The sequence below is a fragment of the Sinocyclocheilus grahami genome, unplaced genomic scaffold (genome assembly GCF_001515645.1).
Source record: "Sinocyclocheilus grahami isolate Dianchi unplaced genomic scaffold, SAMN03320097.WGS_v1.1 scaffold208.1, whole genome shotgun sequence".
Taxonomy (NCBI): Eukaryota; Metazoa; Chordata; class Actinopteri; order Cypriniformes; family Cyprinidae; genus Sinocyclocheilus; species Sinocyclocheilus grahami.
The window spans coordinates 50,219-69,654 of NW_015505387.1; the positions used below are offsets into that span (position 1 = coordinate 50,219).

General features: G+C 39.6%; 1 protein-coding gene across 1 annotated transcript in view; it reads right to left on the reverse strand.

The window, feature by feature from the left end:
* Positions 1 to 19,436, reverse strand: part of LOC107595778 (transcription factor COE3-like) — an 87,917-nt gene that overhangs the window by 14,116 nt on the left and 54,365 nt on the right. Inside the window, exons 7-10 of the mRNA XM_016286302.1 lie at positions 13,484 to 13,565; positions 13,285 to 13,402; positions 11,715 to 11,845; positions 10,940 to 11,066 (exon numbers count right to left, since the gene is read on the reverse strand). Of these exons, the coding sequence (XP_016141788.1) occupies positions 10,940 to 11,066; positions 11,715 to 11,845; positions 13,285 to 13,402; positions 13,484 to 13,565 (458 nt within the window). The remainder of the gene's footprint in view (positions 1 to 10,939; positions 11,067 to 11,714; positions 11,846 to 13,284; positions 13,403 to 13,483; positions 13,566 to 19,436) is intronic.

A 19,436-nucleotide genomic window follows, 5' to 3' on the forward strand; every position in this document is an offset into this window, starting at 1 on the left:
TGCCACAAATATTTGGACAAATGTGCCACAAAAGTGCCACAAATACTGCCTAAACAAAATACTGATTTTGTGCACTTTATTTACTGTACCAATATTTTAAATTGGCCTTTGAACGTAGCTTTATTGCATGGCAAAAAATATTGTTACCTTGCCAAAGCACTGACAGAGCCCACTGATCTAACGGCATTGTTGAGTGCTCCAAATGCAAACTTTGTATGCAACAATCAGGCAGCAATTGACAGCACTCTGATCTAGTGGCATGAAGGCATCGTCAGATTGACAGTACTCTAGCCCAAGAATGGGGGATCCAGTGGGGGCGGCAGTCATATTTCAGGGTGACCGTGCCACTCTTTATCACAACCCTGCTAAAAGTGCCAGTACGTGCGCTCATTGGTGCCCCTTCAGCTGGTGGTGCCCTAGGGCAACCGCCTAGCTCGCCTATGCCTAGAAACGGCCCTGCATCCATCCATTGTTTGTTTATTCATTCATTTGTTCGTTCCATCCATCCATCTTTTAAGCTTCAATGCTTTTTAAACCTTTTTTTTTTTTTTTTAAATCAGGCTCTGTCAAGCCACATTTTAAAGTTTGCTTTTATATTTCCAATATAGTTTTTCTTTTCTTGGAATTTCCTTTCATTTTAATTTCACTTCCTTACTATGAAATTTGAATTGCAGTGTTGTATTCTGTTTGCTACCTCAATTAAAATTCAGGAATTTAATTGGAACTTAAAAACTATTCTGAGTTCAAATTCAATTCCAATTCTGGAGCGTAACTTAAAAAGTATTATGAATGGCACACAACCCTGCTCTATAAGATAACACAGCTCCTAATTTCCCAGCCCAGCCCCAATAACTTGTCTCCCGCCAACTGTATATACGTTCAGTCTGCACTTGTTTACATCCATGCTCTCCAATGGGCTTACATCTATTTACCCTCCTCTGTTTTTCTATTTACATTCTCTTGTTCCCACTTTCCAACAGGCCCCCAGGCTGATCATGTTTCCCATCTTCCTGATGGCGTCTGTCTTTACAACACAGGCTTTTTAGGTGCCACATTCATTCCCGTGCTCTCCTCCTTAGCCTCTGTGATGTAGTGATTGTAAGCATAGTCATGCCCCCCTAGGCCACAATCGCAACTGTGTATCTGCACCATTTAGAGAGAGGCTATTTCAGCGGTCTCCCTCTAACGGAGACTGAACAATTTCAGATGGAGCCCTCGGCCCATCTGAAACACTTGATCAAGCCCTGCTCTGTCCTTGGGAGGCACATTGATGGAATGGGGAATTTGATGCGGGTTTGGATTCCGATGCAACATGCCTCAATTTCTCATTTTCATGTGCTACATGATTGATATGGGAGAGAATGGCTCCAAGCGGCTCGTTCACCTGCAGATGGGTATCTCGCACTTAGATTGCCCCACTACTCTTTAGGGGGAAGACATTTACAGACACGCAACGGAGCGACGTGAGAGGAAGCGATTTGTTTTCTTGTTCTAGTCTGTCGCCACGAAGTCGCCGATCTGGCTTGTTGACAAAAGTCTGAAGACCCCCTGTTGCGTGCCATCGATTTCAACCCATCCATCTCCTCTTTGTCCTCACGTCAAAAAAGGCCGTGGCACGTGGAAACACATTGCTCTGCAACTACCGGAAAAATCAGAATGTGCTTCTTTGCACCACTCTGAAGGAATAAATCAAGAAGTGAGATTCAAAGTGCAAGTTCTGATCAATCATTACGGCCCGCTCCCCCATCCCTAACCCCTGCAACCCCCAAACACTCCTACCTCCTCCTCCTCCCTGGATCGATCCTCATAGAAATTTCATGAACTTTAAACTGTGATTGACAGTAGAGGCAGGGCGCGCAGGCTGCTTTAAAGTGGAGAGCCACCAGGGAAGATGAAGAGAAACCCACCCCAGCCTCTTCAAACACGCAGACAACACAGACTCGCTCGCACTAAAAACCACACACTTTTAATTATGGCTAAAACACGCTTTGCTGTTATGGCAGCAATTAGGAAAGCCGAGCTAACCTCGGTTTACCCCTGTGTGACACCGCACTATGAAAAACTGTCTGGCTTTTTAGGGACAGATCATAATCAACAAACGATTCTCACTTTTGGTCAGATGTTATATTAAGGGAACAAGATGTTCAGAATGTGCATGTGCTATATCACTTCACGGGTGTCTGTCATTATGTATGCATATGCGAGACGGGAAATAAGATCAGTGGAATAAAAGAGGAGGAGGTTGAGTATTTGATGAGCTGCTGAGGGCTTTTCTCCACCAGGGGAATGTGTCGTTCCTTTACAGAGCCGAGATTCATATCATTATCAAAGGAGTCACTTTTCTCTTAAAGGGGAGACCTGTGGAACCAATGTTGGATAATTAGTCATTTCATGGGGGGACACTTTAGGCTGTGACTCCAAAATAATAACAGGCTCCTCAGGTGGGGGAAGTATGGCTTTGAGGCACACTTCCTTGACGTGTCACTCAACTTAATCAAGGCACTACAGAGACAATTATCCAGCAGATGATTAACATATCTAGCCGGTAAGGCAAACGGATGCAAGTGGTAATCAGCATGGCTGCGTCACTGCTCAGTCTCCGAGGAGAGAGAAAGAGAGAGAAGGAGTAACGGAAGGAGCTCGTGTGTTAATGTCACTTCCACTTCATTCTTTCCATACTGGAAATGTTCGCTACATTCAAGTCACTGCACACATTTCCATTTATCAGAGAGTTGGTTCTGTGTAGTTATTTTAGGGCTGGGAATTGCCAACTAACTATATGACTGGACTACATAGACTACAAAGACTACCCAGTCTTTGACATTTCCCTGTAGTGCTAAGAATGCTAAGCCACAGCCAGCAGGTGCAGAGCAGCCAACTAACTATACGACTGGACTACATAGATCATGATTCAATACATCAATGTAGTTTTAATATCTCTTGAGCCTCATAGACTGATGAACCAACATTTTGTCCACCAAAAAGTCTGTGAAATATCATATTTAGTTTTTGACCAAAAGAAAAAAAAAAGTGGACAAACAAAAGTGGTGATCATGTTTCCCATCTTCCTGATGGTGTCTGTCTTTACAACACAGGCTTTTTAGGTGCCACATTCATTCCCGTGCTCTCCTCCTTAGCCTCTGTGATGTAGTGATTGTAAGCATAGTCATGCCCCCCTAGGCCACAATCGCAACTGTGTATCTGCACCATTCAGAGAGAGGCTATTTCAGTGGTCTCCCTCTAACGGAGACTGAACAATTTCAGATGGAGCCCTCGGCCCATCTGAAACACTTGATCAAGCCCTGCTCTGTCCTTGGGAGGCACATTGATGGAATGGGGAATTTGATGCGGGTTTGGATTCCGATGCAACATGCCTCAATTTCTCATTTTCATGTGCTACATGATTGATATGGGAGAGAATGGCTCCAAGCGGCTCGTTCACCTGCAGATGGGTATCTCGCACTTAGATTGCCCCACTACTCTTTAGGGGGAAGACATTTACAGACACGCAACGGGGCGACGTGAGAGGAAGCGATTTGTTTTCTTGTTCTAGTCTGTCGCCACGAAGTCGCCGATCTGGCTTGTTGACAAAAGTCTGAAGACCCCCTGTTGCGTGCCATCGATTTCAACCCATCCATCTCCTCTTTGTCCTCACGTCAAAAAAGGCCGTGGCACGTGGAAACACATTGCTCTGCAACTACCGGAAAAATCAGAATGTGCTTCTTTGCACCACTCTGAAGGAATAAATCAAGAAGTGAGATTCAAAGTGCAAGTTCTGATCAATCATTACGGCCCGCTCCCCCATCCCTAACCCCTGCAACCCCCAAACACTCCTACCTCCTCCTCCTCCCTGGATCGATCCTCATAGAAATTTCATGAACTTTAAACTGTGATTGACAGTAGAGGCAGGGACGGCTCTTTCACCTGCAGATGGGTATCTCGCACTTAGATTGCCCCACTACTCTTTAGGGGGAAGACATTTACAGACACGCAACGGGGCGACGTGAGAGGAAGCGATTTGTTTTCTTGTTCTAGTCTGTCGCCACGAAGTCGCCGATCTGGCTTGTTGACAAAAGTCTGAAGACCCCCTGTTGCGTGCCATCGATTTCAACCCATCCATCTCCTCTTTGTCCTCACGTCAAAAAAGGCTGTGGCACGTGGAAACACATTGCTCTGCAACTACCGGAAAAATCAGAATGTGCTTCTTTGCACCACTCTGAAGGAATAAATCAAGAAGTGAGATTCAAAGTGCAAGTTCTGATCAATCATTACGGCCCGCTCCCCCATCCCTAACCCCTGCAACCCCCAAACACTCCTACCTCCTCCTCCTCCTCCCTGGATCGATCCTCATAGAAATTTCATGAACTTTAAACTGTGATTGACAGTAGAGGCAGGGCGCGCAGGCTGCTTTAAAGTGGAGAGCCACCAGGGAAGATGAAGAGAAACCCCCCCCAGCCTCTTCAAACACGCAGACAACACAGACTCGCTCGCACTAAAAACCACACACTTTTAATTATGGCTAAAACACGCTTTGCTGTTATGGCAGCAATTAGGAAAGCCGAGCTAACCTCGGTTTACCCCTGTGTGACACCGCACTATGAAAAACTGTCTGGCTTTTTAGGGACAGATCATAATCAACAAACGATTCTCACTTTTGGTCAGATGTTATATTAAGGGAACAAGATGTTCAGAATGTGCATGTGCTATATCACTTCACGGGTGTCTGTCATTATGTATGCATATGCGAGACGGGAAATAAGATCAGTGGAATAAAAGAGGAGGAGGTTGAGTATTTGATGAGCTGCTGAGGGCTTTTCTCCACCAGGGGAATGTGTCGTTCCTTTACAGAGCCGAGATTCATATCATTATCAAAGGAGTCACTTTTCTCTTAAAGGGGAGACCTGTGGAACCAATGTTGGATAATTAGTCATTTCATGGGGGGACACTTTAGGCTGTGACTCCAAAATAATAACAGGCTCCTCAGGTGGGGGAAGTATGGCTTTGAGGCACACTTCCTTGATGTGTCACTCAACTTAATCAAGGCACTACAGAGGCAATTACCCAGCAGATGATTAACATATCTAGCTGGTAAGGCAAACGGATGCAAGTGGTAATCAGCATGGCTGCATCACTGCTCAGTCTCCGAGGAGAGAGAAAGAGAGAGAAGGAGTAACGGAAGGAGCTCGTGTGTTAATGTCACTTCCACTTCATTCTTTCCATACTGGAAATGTTCGCTACATTCAAGTCACTGCACACATTTCCATTTATCAGAGAGTTGGTTCTGTGTAGTTATTTTAGGGCTGGGAATTGCCAACTAACTATATGACTGGACTACATAGACTACAAAGACTACCCAGTCTTTGACATTTCCCTGTAGTGCTAAGAATGCTAAGCCACAGCCAGCAGGTGCAGAGCAGCCAACTAACTATACGACTGGACTACATAGATCATGATTCAATACATCAATGTAGTTTTAATATCTCTTGAGCCTCATAGACTGATTAACCAACATTTTGTCCACCAAAAAGTCTGTGAAATATCATATTTAGTTTTTGACCAAAAGAAAAAAAAAAGTGGACAAACAAAAGTGGAGAATTTGATCTGAAACTGTTACTTTAAAATTCAGAGAAGCATTTTATAGGGTAAAAATATTTATATTACAAAAAAAATCTGTTCTATAGAGCAATATTTAAAAAATATATATATTCCAGTATTTTAAATTATTCTTTTTTTATATTATTATTATTATTATTATTAAGAATTATCATTTAAAATAAGTTCAAATAAAAAAGTTATGATGTTTCTGCTTTTCTAACCTTTGAAATCTGACATTATATACCACATACAAGCAGATGGGTTATGGATTCCACTAAAAGGCTGTACTTCAGCTACTGTGAAAGTATCTCACCAATATACGCCACAGTCAGGATACTGCTGACAGACCACCTCCTAGTGCGAGTCTCTCAAACACATCAGCGTCCAAACTGTGAAACAACTGAACGAAATTATGACATCATACCGGGTCCTGTTCTACGTGCTCGGCAGCCCCGCAGAGCTCATCCAGTGGAACGTTCCGCTAATGTGTTCCATCTGCCCGTGCCGAGGATGAAAGGTAACAAAGTGGCCCATTGTTCCACGGCTTGGGCAACAAGTGCACTGCCCCTGGTCCCTCTCCCAGCTATGACTATGGGAACGTTCTTTGAGAAACATCAGCCACCACATCCACAGAGCCTGTGCCATTAAGCTTTAGTGCCAGTTTTAAAGAGCTTATATAGTGGATGGCGCCAGAACCTCTGGCTGATGTGAGAACACAGCGAGCAGGTTCCAAGACCAGCCCATGATTTTAAGTTGCATACCAGCTGGGTGCTCCGTAGTTTTCCAATCAGCATCCCTGGCCTCAGGCTGCAGCAATGGCATAGCTAGATTGAGGAAATCTTTGTTATAAGGCTTTGACATCCAATCCCACCCTTACAATGATTCCCAACATATGTTCCAGCCCTACGTTCCTGCATTTCCAGAAGTCTCTTAGTCTCTTCCTCATATTGTTCCAACCCTAAAGATATTCTGAAGAATGTTTCAACTGTTTTTGTCTGTATATGGGAATCAATGGGGTCCAAAACAACAACATTGGATCTTACTGACTTGCATTGTATGGACTTACATTGTATTTGTGTTCCACAGAAAAAGAATGTCATACAGGTTTATATAGAGTAGCTCTTGACTGTGCTGCGAAACGTCCTCTGAAGAGTTTGTGTTTATTTAGTTAACCAACATATTCATTATGGAACTGTAGGACATGGTAGGAATTATTTCAAAATAATTAAAATAATCATTTTATAAAATAAAAATATTTATATTACCCAAAATTCAGTTTTTGTGTCTACAGAGTTATATAGTAGTATTTTAAGAACATTATCCAGTACTTTAAATTATTATATTATTAAAAATAATTAGACAACTTAATGAAATTAGTTTAAATATATATATATTTACAAATAATTACAATTTAAAATAATCATTTTCAGTTTCCATTTTGGCCAATAATTTTTGAGTACATTTTCATTTTTGGGTGAACTATTCCTTTAACAGTAACTCAATATAATCTGAAGTAAGCTCTAGAAAGTTTTACAGTACATTCGCTTCTGGCAATTGTATAATGTATATACTTGTGCACTTAGAGCCACCAAAAACATATACACCCCCCCTTCCCAATCCTTTGGGACTGTGCCAGCCTACTGCACAACCCCATGACAGTCATTAACTTCACAAAACAACCCCTTTTCTATAATTGAGTACATTTTCATTTTTGGGTGAACTCAAGAAAGTTTTACAGTACATTCGCTTCTGGCAATTGTATAATGTATATACTTGTGCACTTAGAGCCACCAAAAACATATACACCCCACCTTCCCAATCCTTTGGGACTGTGCCAGCCTACTGCACAACCCCATGACAGTCATTAACTTCACAAAACAACCCCTTTTCTATAATTTACGCTTAAACAAACCAAAATAAGGTACTGGGAAGAGGTTGAGCAGGTGGTCTGGGAGGAAGTTCATCCAGCCCCTGCCCATTTTGTAACCCAGCACCCTGTTTAAGCAACACTCAGTCTTTTAAACAAAAGGCCTCACCCAGCAAAGATGCTACAGCTCTTGTTTGCAATGCCAAAGCCTGCCAGCCTGGAAGGCATCAGGCATGTTCTGACAGGCACACTGGTGCCCAGGAGAACAGCACTCTTCATATTAACAGTCCCGCACCTCCAGTATCCTCTCTGCCTCTGTTTCTAGGATATTGTGCAATTGCTTGGAATGCATGCAGCACCGCCAAGGGAATATAAGCCCTCCCCTTTCAGGAAGTGGAGAGGATGTTTCAGATACAAGTTTTATTTCTGCTGGATATTCTTGACTGAGGCAATCAAATAAAATGTTATACCCAAAAGGCCAAGTCAAATGCCGATTTTTTGATGCCCCAAATACAGCTCAAACACTTGCAAACCAGAGGCACGATTTTCTGTCATTCAGCTGTATCATACTGAATACATTACTTCTGGTCACATGTATTATTATTATGATTATAATGACGGAGGCAGTAAGTTACAGGTGATTGGGAAGGTTGTGTTAGCGTAGGCTGGATCCATGCCGCCAGTCTCAGAGCTTGTAATGTATAGATCAATGTGGCCGTAGGGGAAAGAGGATCAATGGCTGTTGAGTTATTGCAGTATTTGGCTACTGATTTTAGAGAGCTGTGTTTTCCCAGGAAAGTCAATACCCTTAGGCTCTTCACACTCATCTTGCCCTCCTTCCTCTAACCCAACACCTGGGGAGTCTTAACCCCCTGAGAGACAGAGAGAGACAAGGGCTGGTGGACTGAAGGACTTAATGATGCATGCAGGCAGAAAGGAGAACTAACAGAATAAGAGTGAAGATCTCTCCGAAGGGAGAGCAGCAGAGAACAGAGTAAATGTGAGAAAGCAACAGAGCCATAATAGTTATTAGGTACCAGCTGCAACACTGAAAGTGAGAATGGACTTAAATTTCTGCTAATTTAACAAGATGTCCTAACTAGTCCATGCCACACGTGAAATGCTTTCGGGAAATTTGGACAGAGCCAGTTTTTGACATTTCCCTGTAGTGCTAAGAATGGTAAAGCCACAGTCAGCAGGTGCAGAGCAGACTTGTTTGATATTCAGAACAGAACTGAGAAAGCCTTTTAATTTACAATTCAATAACAGAATTTCAGTTGAATTTGAACTGACGTAGCAAACAGGATGCAGAATTGGGATTCAAATGTGAATTTAAGGAAATACAATTAATATGAAGAGAAATTGAAATGAACTGCAATAAGTATCGTTTTTAAATCACGCAACATAAATATATATAATATAGAAATATATGCCTTTATATATGAAATTATAAAGCTGTACATTATTTAATTTATAGTTCATATTTTTATTTTAATATAAACAATATATAAGTAATAGTAAATATTTCAGTTCTTTTTAAAAATTGTAATTATAATTTTTTTTATTAAAATTGTATGGATTTATTTGAATTTCTATGAATTGAAAGTATATTCATTTTCCTGTCATTCCAATTCAAATTGCAATATAACATTCTGTAGTAGGGCATAATCAATTTAAATAAAAATTCCATGCAACAAAATTTTAACTGGTAAATTGAACTGAATTCTGAATTTCACTAAGCCACGGTGGAATATCTATCTAACAGCCCCAGAAGCTTCAGTTTAAAGACTGTGAGATCACTTCCTGTGATGGCAGTGTTAATGGCAGTGATATCGAAGACATGCTTTGAACACTGCTGCTCTGGCTTTCCACTCCAGTAAAGATAAGACGGTCAACCTACAATCAGTAGAATGGGCACATTGACCGTCTTTGATGCATTTCTGGGGTCCATTACTGCTAATGAAAGGCAGATAAAAGGAATATGATAAAAAAAGAATGTGTCTGCACAGAGATGCCAGTTTCCTTCGCCAATGTACGTATCCCCCTCCCAATCCCTACGGCCTGAACTCTTAATTTCTGATGACCTAAATGTATCTCTTTCAAAATATTCAAACTGGCTTGTGTTCATCTGGAAGTGTCTGACGATAAGAAGTGAGCTTTTTTCGAGCTGGAATGCAGTGTAAAGTTGAGCTCACTGGGGCTTATGGGATGTCTCTGGTGGGAAAGACATCACTGAGGTTAGATGCACTCTCATTCCTCTTCAGTTATACGCAGTCTGCCTATTCAGTATTTAAAAGCCTGCTTCATTTCACATTCATGAATATCACACATCTCTGGCACAGTAAATAAGTTGCTGGATGTACGTCAGTGAATCCACAAACTAAAATATGAATGCGTGAATCTAATTTGCAACCTAAAAAGAAAATGATTATGAGAAATAGAAAGATTTGGCATAGTCTCCAAACTGTATTCTTAAAGGAATTGCTATATATATTTTTTTAAGTATGTATATATGTCAATATTAATAAGTATATATTTAATAAAAAAATATATAAATATTTTTATACAATATTTCATAATAATAGTAAAAAAAAATTTTGTATTGCAATTTTTTATTATAAACAAATAAACTTAATTTTTTAGGAATTTATTCTCTTTGTCCTCTATCTTCTATGACCTTTCATTTATTTTTGTCTATGCGTTCTGATTCAGAGATATTCTACAAGGTCCTGTTTCATTCATCTTAACAATTTGCAACACGCTTTCTTCGCACTGAGAATATTCTTTTGAACTTTAGTTATTCACAATGCAGGATTCATAAAAGCGATGTGGCGTACAGCTGTCAGTCAAATCATCTTGTCTGTCCGAGCAGACATTAGCATTGCAAAGGAATGGTCGAAGGTAAGACAGGGTAGTCCTCTCCATTGTAAAGTTGTCTCTTTTTGTTGCTTACACGGCAAATGCATCTGAATGAGAGGTGCTTTGAACAAAGAACGTGGGAAATACACTGAGATAAAGCTGATGTATAACAGAAAGCCTGAACACAGGCCTCTTTTTCTTTCTCTTTTATGACCATCGCTGTGACATTTTCTTATCACACCAAACAGTCCTAGATCTGACCTTTCGCCTGCTTTGACTGGCATCTGGATTATTCTGATGGAATAATCGGTGTATGAAAAGCATCGATTTGACTAAATGATACTCGTCTTGCCCACTGGACACAAGAGAATGGACATCAACCAAAAGTACAGACAAGTTAGTCAGAAATGACTTGCTAACAGTATACCATCATGGGAAACCGTCTTTACGGACTGCAAATAATACAAGGCCCAATATTTTAAGCTAACAAAGGCAGGGCACTTGATAAAATGGACAAAGAAGACATGCAAAGATCGACCACCGAGAAAGATGACAGAAACATATTCTGATGCTGGAGATGGTGGTAAGGACTCCAGACAGTTGCAAAGTGTTGTATACCTGTGTAGACGAAGCGTCCCGGAGCTCCTTTGCAGAACTGCTTGGACTTATAGGAGAGTGTGACCTCCACGACCCCAGGGATGTGTCTAGGGGGTGTCTGCACCCGGATAGCATGAGGTGTGATGAGCTAGAAGCCATCAGAGCACACGTTCAGTGGTCAGCACTCAATACACAAGCACTGACTCCAATGTTAACACAGTTAATGCTGAAGCTAAAGAGTGATTCATTACTTAAAGGGCACAGTTACGGGTTTTAGCCATATACTGTAATAGGACCTGTTATGTTATGGTGTCTTGTTGTTTGTCTCTAAAACGGTCTCTCTTTTTTATTCTTCTTTGTAACATTAAACTGTAAACTAAAGAGCATTCAAGTTATTTAAGCACATTTGATTTATCCAATCCATAGATATGGCACTGTATTCTTTTGAAGAAATATTTTAAAGATAGTAAATAAATATTTAAACAATAATTATTTTAAATGTTTTTATTAAACTAAAATAATTTGGTTCTTTAAAAATAAAATAACATATAAAATAAAATAACATAAAATCACAAAAGGTTTGGCTCTTTTAAAGTAAAAGAGAATTTAAGTAAAAAATAATTTTCATTAAAACATTAAATAATAATAAATCTTTTAAAAATAAATAAATATTTAAACAATAATTATGTTAATATTACAAATGTACCTTGTATTAGTAAAATAATTTGGCTCTTTAAAATAAATAAATCTAATATTATAATATAAATAAAATATATATTATTATTAAAACTCTTACCTCACTCCAAACTAACATTGTGCCGAAGACCACTTGTAATCCGTCAAAGAAGTTGTCCCCAATGATGATGACGGTGGCCCCCCCAGTCGTCCATCCTTCACTGGGACTGATGGCCTTTATGCATGGAGTGGCTGCTTCGTAAAACAAGATCACAACACAAGCACTGAGTTAGAGCGGGTCAGTGTCAACGTTCATGCAACTTTTGGGAAACATCATCGTTAAACTAATTGCCATTTATCAGTGTTTTACTCTACTCTCCACATACCCTCAATGCAAATGAAAAAAAACTGAAAAACAGGAAGTCTGATGACTGTAAAAGCTCATTTGATTTTTTCTTTGGTGTCTGTGCATCACTCAGCTCAATAAAACCATTAAGTTTTTTTTAGCGTAAATCCGTCTTTGAGCAGGCGGTATGGAGACAGACAGGCTGACTGAAAGACTGGTCCAGTCTCCACTGGCAATGGATGGGAATTGATTGGTCGCCGCTTGGCGAGCTAACAGGCAAACCGAGGGGCTCTTGGTGCAACTTCAGACCACATTACTGCATGTAGTGCTGTATACCAGCAGCCACTTTCTTTGAACAGCATCATGGGAATGCAAATTTCACAAACTTTGTCTCGAAATCACTTCTGATTGGTTTTGAATGTTCTCTTTGTTGTGCAAGTGAACATCTCTGGAAACAGGGAATTTTGATACCTGTGAAAATGAATAGATGAAAGTAAACAACTGCTGGGTGTGATTTGCATTCACCTGTTGGGGTGTAATGGAACAGCTGTTCTCTTTTACAATATCTGCATGCGTATTCTAGTGTGTTCAAGATGAAAGCCTGCCCATCTCCCACATTGCACTGCCATTAGTGACTTCCTCTTCATGTTTTAGTCTTTGGAGAATTACAGAAGAGTCTTACGAAAAGTAGAGCAGCGACTTTCCTTTTCCTCGATTGGGACACAGGAGTGCCGGTGATTCCACAGTGACAGTTTTCACACAAAACAGTCACAGAGCTAATCACACAATTTCCCACATACAGGAACTGTTCTAAGTTCAGCTGGGAGGTGATGTTCTACGCAAACTTTCAGCATTTTATTTCAAAGTGACATTACCCAGTGCAGTCCCTTCAGACAGTCAGATTACCTGTACTCTAGGTGAGGAAGTAAAAAGTAGCACTAACAAGTTTGACTTTTTTCTTCACTATAATAAATGCGGTTTCAATGTCAAACTTATGCAATCGTTCAAAAGGCTGGGGTCAGTAAAATTTTTTGATGTTTTTGAAAGAAGTCAAGATGCTCACCAAAGCTGCAATTATTTAATCAAAAATACAGTAAAAACAGTAATACTGTAAAATATTATTACAATTCAAAATAACCATTTTCTATTTTAATATATTTTAAAATGTTTTTTTCTGTCATAGCAAAACTGAATTTTCAGCAGCCTTTACCTTTCAAAATATTGTACTAACCCCAAACTTTTGAACAGAAGTGTATATAAGGTACAGTATAATATGTGATGGATTTAACATGAATAACATCACAGAAAGCAAAATGTGTGTATTTTTGTGAAATTTACGCCTTACCTTCAGAAGGGTCCAGGCGTCGCGCCCTCCTCCCATGTTTGGAGTTGTTGTGGACAAACATGTTATCTGACACGGCCAGGACATGGCCATCCACGTTCACTGTGGTGGACACCACCACCTACGGAGACACCAAAATATCCTTACTCCCTGTTTCTGTGCATGTAAAACAAAATTTTTGTGTGTACATGTGCATTCTCACCTGAAATCGCCTCATGTCTCTGGGATTCCCTGCATTTTTCAAACAGTTCTGATTACACTTGAGAAAGAATTTCAGGAAAAATCTGTAAAAGAAAGACAGAAGCATTTTTAACTGACTCGAACACAATGGAAACACTCAAGGACAACAGCTTCCATATATAAACAGCCGCCAATGAGTGATTTAGCCCACTTTCAAAGCCGGCTCAGAGAAGACACTCTGTGTAGATCTATGATATGGAGTTAGAGTTGAGGTTTGATTTTTCTTCCTTTATATCGAAGACCAACTCTAGATTTGTTGATTTACTCTTATTTTTACCTCAGCCTGGCGCTATTGATCGGGAATGGATATCAATGAAGATGAGTCATAATAGCCTCCAATGCTAGAGGTGGGCTGCAGTACGAAATGGATTGCAGTCTTAATGCATTTCCCCTGGTTGGTAATCTCTATGCATTCATCTCCAGGACCATAAGCCCCACTATTTTGATGGAGTGCTTTGCTTTTAATTGCCACATTATCACAATAATAATCCGGGCAGTTAACAACCAGCAAGGTCGCAGACAGCCATGTCACATTAACCACAGGATAACCTCCGCCGCTGCTACCCCATAGAGCGCGCGGAGAGAATGATGCTGGGAGAAAAAACGGAGAGAGAAGCCTCGTCTGCTATATAAATGGCCGGCATCTGCAGATGCCATTGATTTCTCCCTAATAAGACAGTAACAATATCTTTAAAAACACACGGTGCTAACTCAAGCGATTTTTTAGAACCTCACTTTACCGCATGACATAATCACCATATATACTTTAACCCCATCAGCACTCTTACGGAGAGAGATAGGAAAGAGAGAAATCTGGCAAGAAAGACAGAGAGAAAGGGAGAAAGCCTGCTCTCTTTAGCTAGTATCGACTGATACTTGATCTGGGTTGCTCTGTTGGCTGCTAATGCCCTTTATGGCCATGGAATACAATAATATGGGGAACCCATCCCTGAGCTCCATTCATATGATATTGGAGTCCTTGGAAGGAGAGATATGGATCAATAAGGATTGAATTAAAACACAGCAGGAGACAAGGGCTGTAAGTGAAGCTCTTCTCAGATATTAGAGGAGTACTGTGTTTATACACCACCCCAGTCACCATCTGAAAGTAGAGAATCAAGCCTGAATTGTGGGCTGAAACCCGTCCCGCTTTGGCAGTTCTGGAATGGCAGAGCCTTCAGAGTGGCGAAACACAGGGAAGAGAGCGAGAGAGAGAGAGAGAGAGAGAGAAAGAGACGAGGGCGTGGAGGGGGAGAGAGAAGCACGTGATTGGAGAGTCTCGTAGGTCTAGACTTCTCCATCTGCCACTGGGCAGGAGTTGACAGGGAATGTGAGATTCCAGGTCTCATCCTGGAAAAGTGGCAGCACTTCAAAGCAGGTCGGCTCCCTTCGGACCGAGGCAGGACTAGCCCAGTGTTTGGAAGTGAGCGGGATGAGGGGGGAAGAGCTGCTTTTAGATGACAAGGGTTAGGGTGGAATGGAGATCTCAGACAGGAAAACGGGGGCGAGTGGAAAGACACAAGCAGGGCAGATTCTGAAACAGTCCAGTGTAACCAGCAGACTTTAAAGGAATATTCTGGGTTAAATGCAATTTACTCAACAGCAAGTTTGACCTGCTGTTCATAACCACATAAAATATTTAGACTAAAATCAAACAGAAATGCAAGTTTATGGGCCAGTTTTTCTATGCTCACCCTATAGATGTTGCAATTCTCAAATGTATTATACTGCAAAGCTTAAAGGGATAGTTCACCTTCATTTGCTGGTCCCCACTGACTTCCATAGTATGGAAAAAAACACTATGCAAGTCAATGGGGACCAGCAACTGAAGGTGAACAATCCCTTTAAAAATGTAGGTCTTTGTACTGTGTAATAAACAAAATTCAGTAAACATGTCAATTAAAAAATATTGACTATTACAATTATATATATACTATATATATATATATGTATAATGCATATAAGCATTATAGTGGCCATCAGGCTATAAAAAAAACTTCTCCTTGCTAATTAGCACAAAATGACAGAATAAAAGCAAAACTAATTTTTTTTTAATCATATATACAATAATCATATCATATCATTGTCACTTTCAGAAATACAGAGCGAACAATCCCTTTAAAAATGTAGGTCTTTGTACTGTGTAGTAAACAAAATTCAGTAAACATGTCAATTAAAAAATATTGACTATTACAATTATATATATACTATATATATATATGTATAATGCTTATAAGCATTATAGTGGCCATCAGGCTATAAAAAAAAACTTCTCCTTGCTAATTAGCACAAAATGACAGAATAAAAGCAAAACAAATTTTTTTTTAATCATATATACAATAATCATATCATATCATTGTCACTTTCAGAAATACAGAGCGTTTTCATTTCCAAGTGTGGATACATGTCATCCTGAAGTCCCCTCGAGGCCTTTGCAATGACTGATATTGTACCTGTGATAGAAAGACCCCAGTATGAAATGGACAGACAGCTATAGGAAAAGACAGAATGACAGAACAGGCAAAATTGAGGTGTGGACAGAGAGAGACAGAGAAGGGAAAGACTAACTCTCCCTCCCCATCTAAAACTTATTAAAACAACATAAATAATTAATAACCTTCTAGAGCCAGGGCTAGGTTATTAGTCTCAGTGTTTCTTTTTCTCCATCCTTCTCTCTGTCTCTCTCTCTTTCTGCTCTTAAAAAAGTGGGTAAAGATAATGAGGGAGTTGGCAACTCTGTTGTAAGCCGTCACCTCATTACGCTGGCCTGCAATCAATTACAGGGGGATGTGTGGCCCTGTCAGTCCCTAATGTGCCTCCAACTCCGAGTCAGGAATTACTGCTGGTCTACAGCACCCTCTCCACTTCTCTCTCTTCATCCCTCTGTCTCTAACTCGAGGGACTAGCAAGGAAGGGACTCTGGGGCCGAAAAGAGACCAGAACAGCTGGTCAAGTAGAAGCTGTGAAGGCCAGGTCTCTCACCTGTAGCTCTGATAAAAACCCTACGGCAGCCCCTCGTCTAGACCTGACCTTACCTGTGTGAGACCAAATGAGCATTTACAACTCTTCAATACATGCAAAAAGGGAGTTTGGGTTGTTTTATGGGTGATGCTGGTGAACAAATGGTATGTTTGGTATGTTTTAGTTCCTCTGATGGACAAAACCTGAGAGCTTGTGTATAAAAAAAGAGCAAAATGTAAAATCTGGGCAAAATTATTATGGAATTAGTAGTCCCAGAAGAAAATTGTTACTCTTTCAAAGCTCAGGACACCTAATGGGGTTTGACTGAAGTGTCAACTTTGTCTCTCCTAAAATTCCATCGGAGAAATAAAAATACATGATTAAATTGAAACAGTATGAGGTGTGAAATTGTTGTGGGTAGTACAGCTCAGATAATCTGGTCTCTGAAGCATTGATGAGTTCATATGGAGATTTCAAACTTTTTATTGCATACTTTGGTGTCTTAGCAAATCTGAGCACAGTTTGAGATACTGTTGAGATCTTTTCAGAAACACTAGAGGTGACACATGAGAGTTTACTAGTGCCACTGGAGAAAAATCTGATAAAGTGGAGATTACCATTCAATATTCTTGGTATATATTAAAAACTGCTATATTAAAAATATGTCATTATTTTGAAGAATGTATTAATTGTTTTAACCTGTAGTCATATAACCAATGTCATTTTGGACCCCACTGACTTTCATAATACAATATGGGCAAAAAAAACTATTATCTATTAAACTATTTTTCAAACTATTAAGCTATTTTTCTAAATATCTTCTTTTGTGTTCCGCAGAAGAAAGTCAAACAAGTTTGAAATGACAAGGAGATGAGTAAATGTTTTGGAGGTGCACTATCCCCTCAAAGAGCTTTTTCTCCATACTGACAAATATTTGGTATAAGATTTACTTTGAAACAGTTTTCACCCAGAAATTGCTAGTAACTTTCCCAATTACAAAGAAATGGCAAGTAACCCATTGAAGTAAACGTAAAATTACATATATACATATATAAACACATACACACAAAAGTCCTCATGTGATGTGTGAAAAAGAGCATCTCTTGTCTGCTCACCCATTATCTCACACACACATACACACGCATCCCTGGAGTCTCTCACTTATTATGTTAGGCAAGAAGAAGAAGAAGAAAAAAAAATCTATATTTCAGCAGAGGTATTTTTAAAAGCTGCCATGGCTCCAATTCTCGGCCACTGTTTGCTGCGAGTGCTCGTTGCTTTCTATGAAAAAGATGCTCTTTCTTTGGGATGCTTAAGCTGGATGCCGATCGCTCTCATGGGCTCTGCATTAGATTAGCATGCTGCTTTCTGTCCCGTTCACAGGTCTCTCAACACACTGACTGATATCCATTTATCTCACTGTATCGGAAAAGGTAGAATCAAAGCACAACCATTTGACTGCATTTGCTCTTTCTAGCCATCTGAACGGCCTGGTTATAGCTAACGGTGTGTGTAATTATTTTTAAAGCTATATAATAGAATTTCTGGCAATAATTTAGTGCAGTCCAAGAATTTCTTTTTTGTATAATAGCGAAAAGAATATTCCGGAAGCGAACCAGAGGTTATAATATAATTTTACCGACTTTGTCCTGAATTCAGAATCATTTTAGTTAATGAGGACAGGATTATATTAACAATAAAGGTGTACAAAAAAGGCAAGGTGTGGATATGTGCATAAGAGAGAGAGAGAGAGACTGGGGCCCTCCTTTGCTCTCCTACACGTCATCAATTATTCACTAGCCAAGATGGCAATTACAGGACCGTGTACAATCAGACTAAATATTTAATAAGGCACTCAAACAGTCTCTAGAACGGATCTTTGTCTCTCTCTCTTCAGTCTCATCCTTTACACTGTATCTACCGTCCGCTCCCCTGGCCTCTTACCTTTGTTATGAGTACAAAAACAGTTTATACAGCTCACAGACTCCTGCACATATTAAAGATGAGCGTCTCTAGTGCACTTCATTTGAATGAAGTCAAGTCACCTTTATTTATATAGAGCTTTATACAATACTGATTGCGTCAACGCAGTTTTATAGTGTCAAACAGGAAAATAGTTTGTCGAATAGGAAATATATATATGCTATGCATCTGGGAAGTTTGTAAAACATAGAGGGAACATTAGGGAATTTATGTGGATTTTTAAGAATAGGAAAATCAACTGTCTGTTGAAAGGTAGATTAAAGAGATAGTTCCCCCAGAAATCAAAATTATGTCATCATTTACACACTCGCATTCCATTTTTTTTTCTGTGTAACACAAAGACATTCTGAAGAACTGTTTTTGTCTGTTTAATGAAGCTCAGTGGGATCAACACATTACCTTGTTTTGCAAATCAGCATATTAGACTGATTTCTGAAGGATCACATGACTCAACAGACAAAAACAGTTATTTTAAATTGTATGAATATTCCAAAATATTACTGTTTTTACTGTATTTTTAAGCAAATACATGTCTGAGCATAAAAGAAAAACAGCACAAACACTTATGCGCCAAACTTTTATGCTTAGGTTGAGAGTGTGTTCAAATCCCTAACTCTTAAATAATAGTAATACTAATACAGCTGAAATAGGATTACTATAATGTAGGCTAACAATCTTTTTTTTTTTTTGCTTCCTGTTTTACATTAAATTTTCAATCTCATACAACTTCACTATATTTGAAAGAAAAATATTGCTTTTCATTCCACTACATTTCTATCAAGATCCTCGATGTAGAAAGTCGTTAGCAGCTTTGAAAGTCAATGGGTGATTTTTCTTTTTTTTTATCAGACAGTTTATCAGTAATCACTCTTGGGGCTACATGAAGTGATTTCCCAGCATTTTTGGAGCGCTGACTAGTTCCAAATGTGATATTTATTTACAACAATTCAATAATAAGAAGTTAATATTGT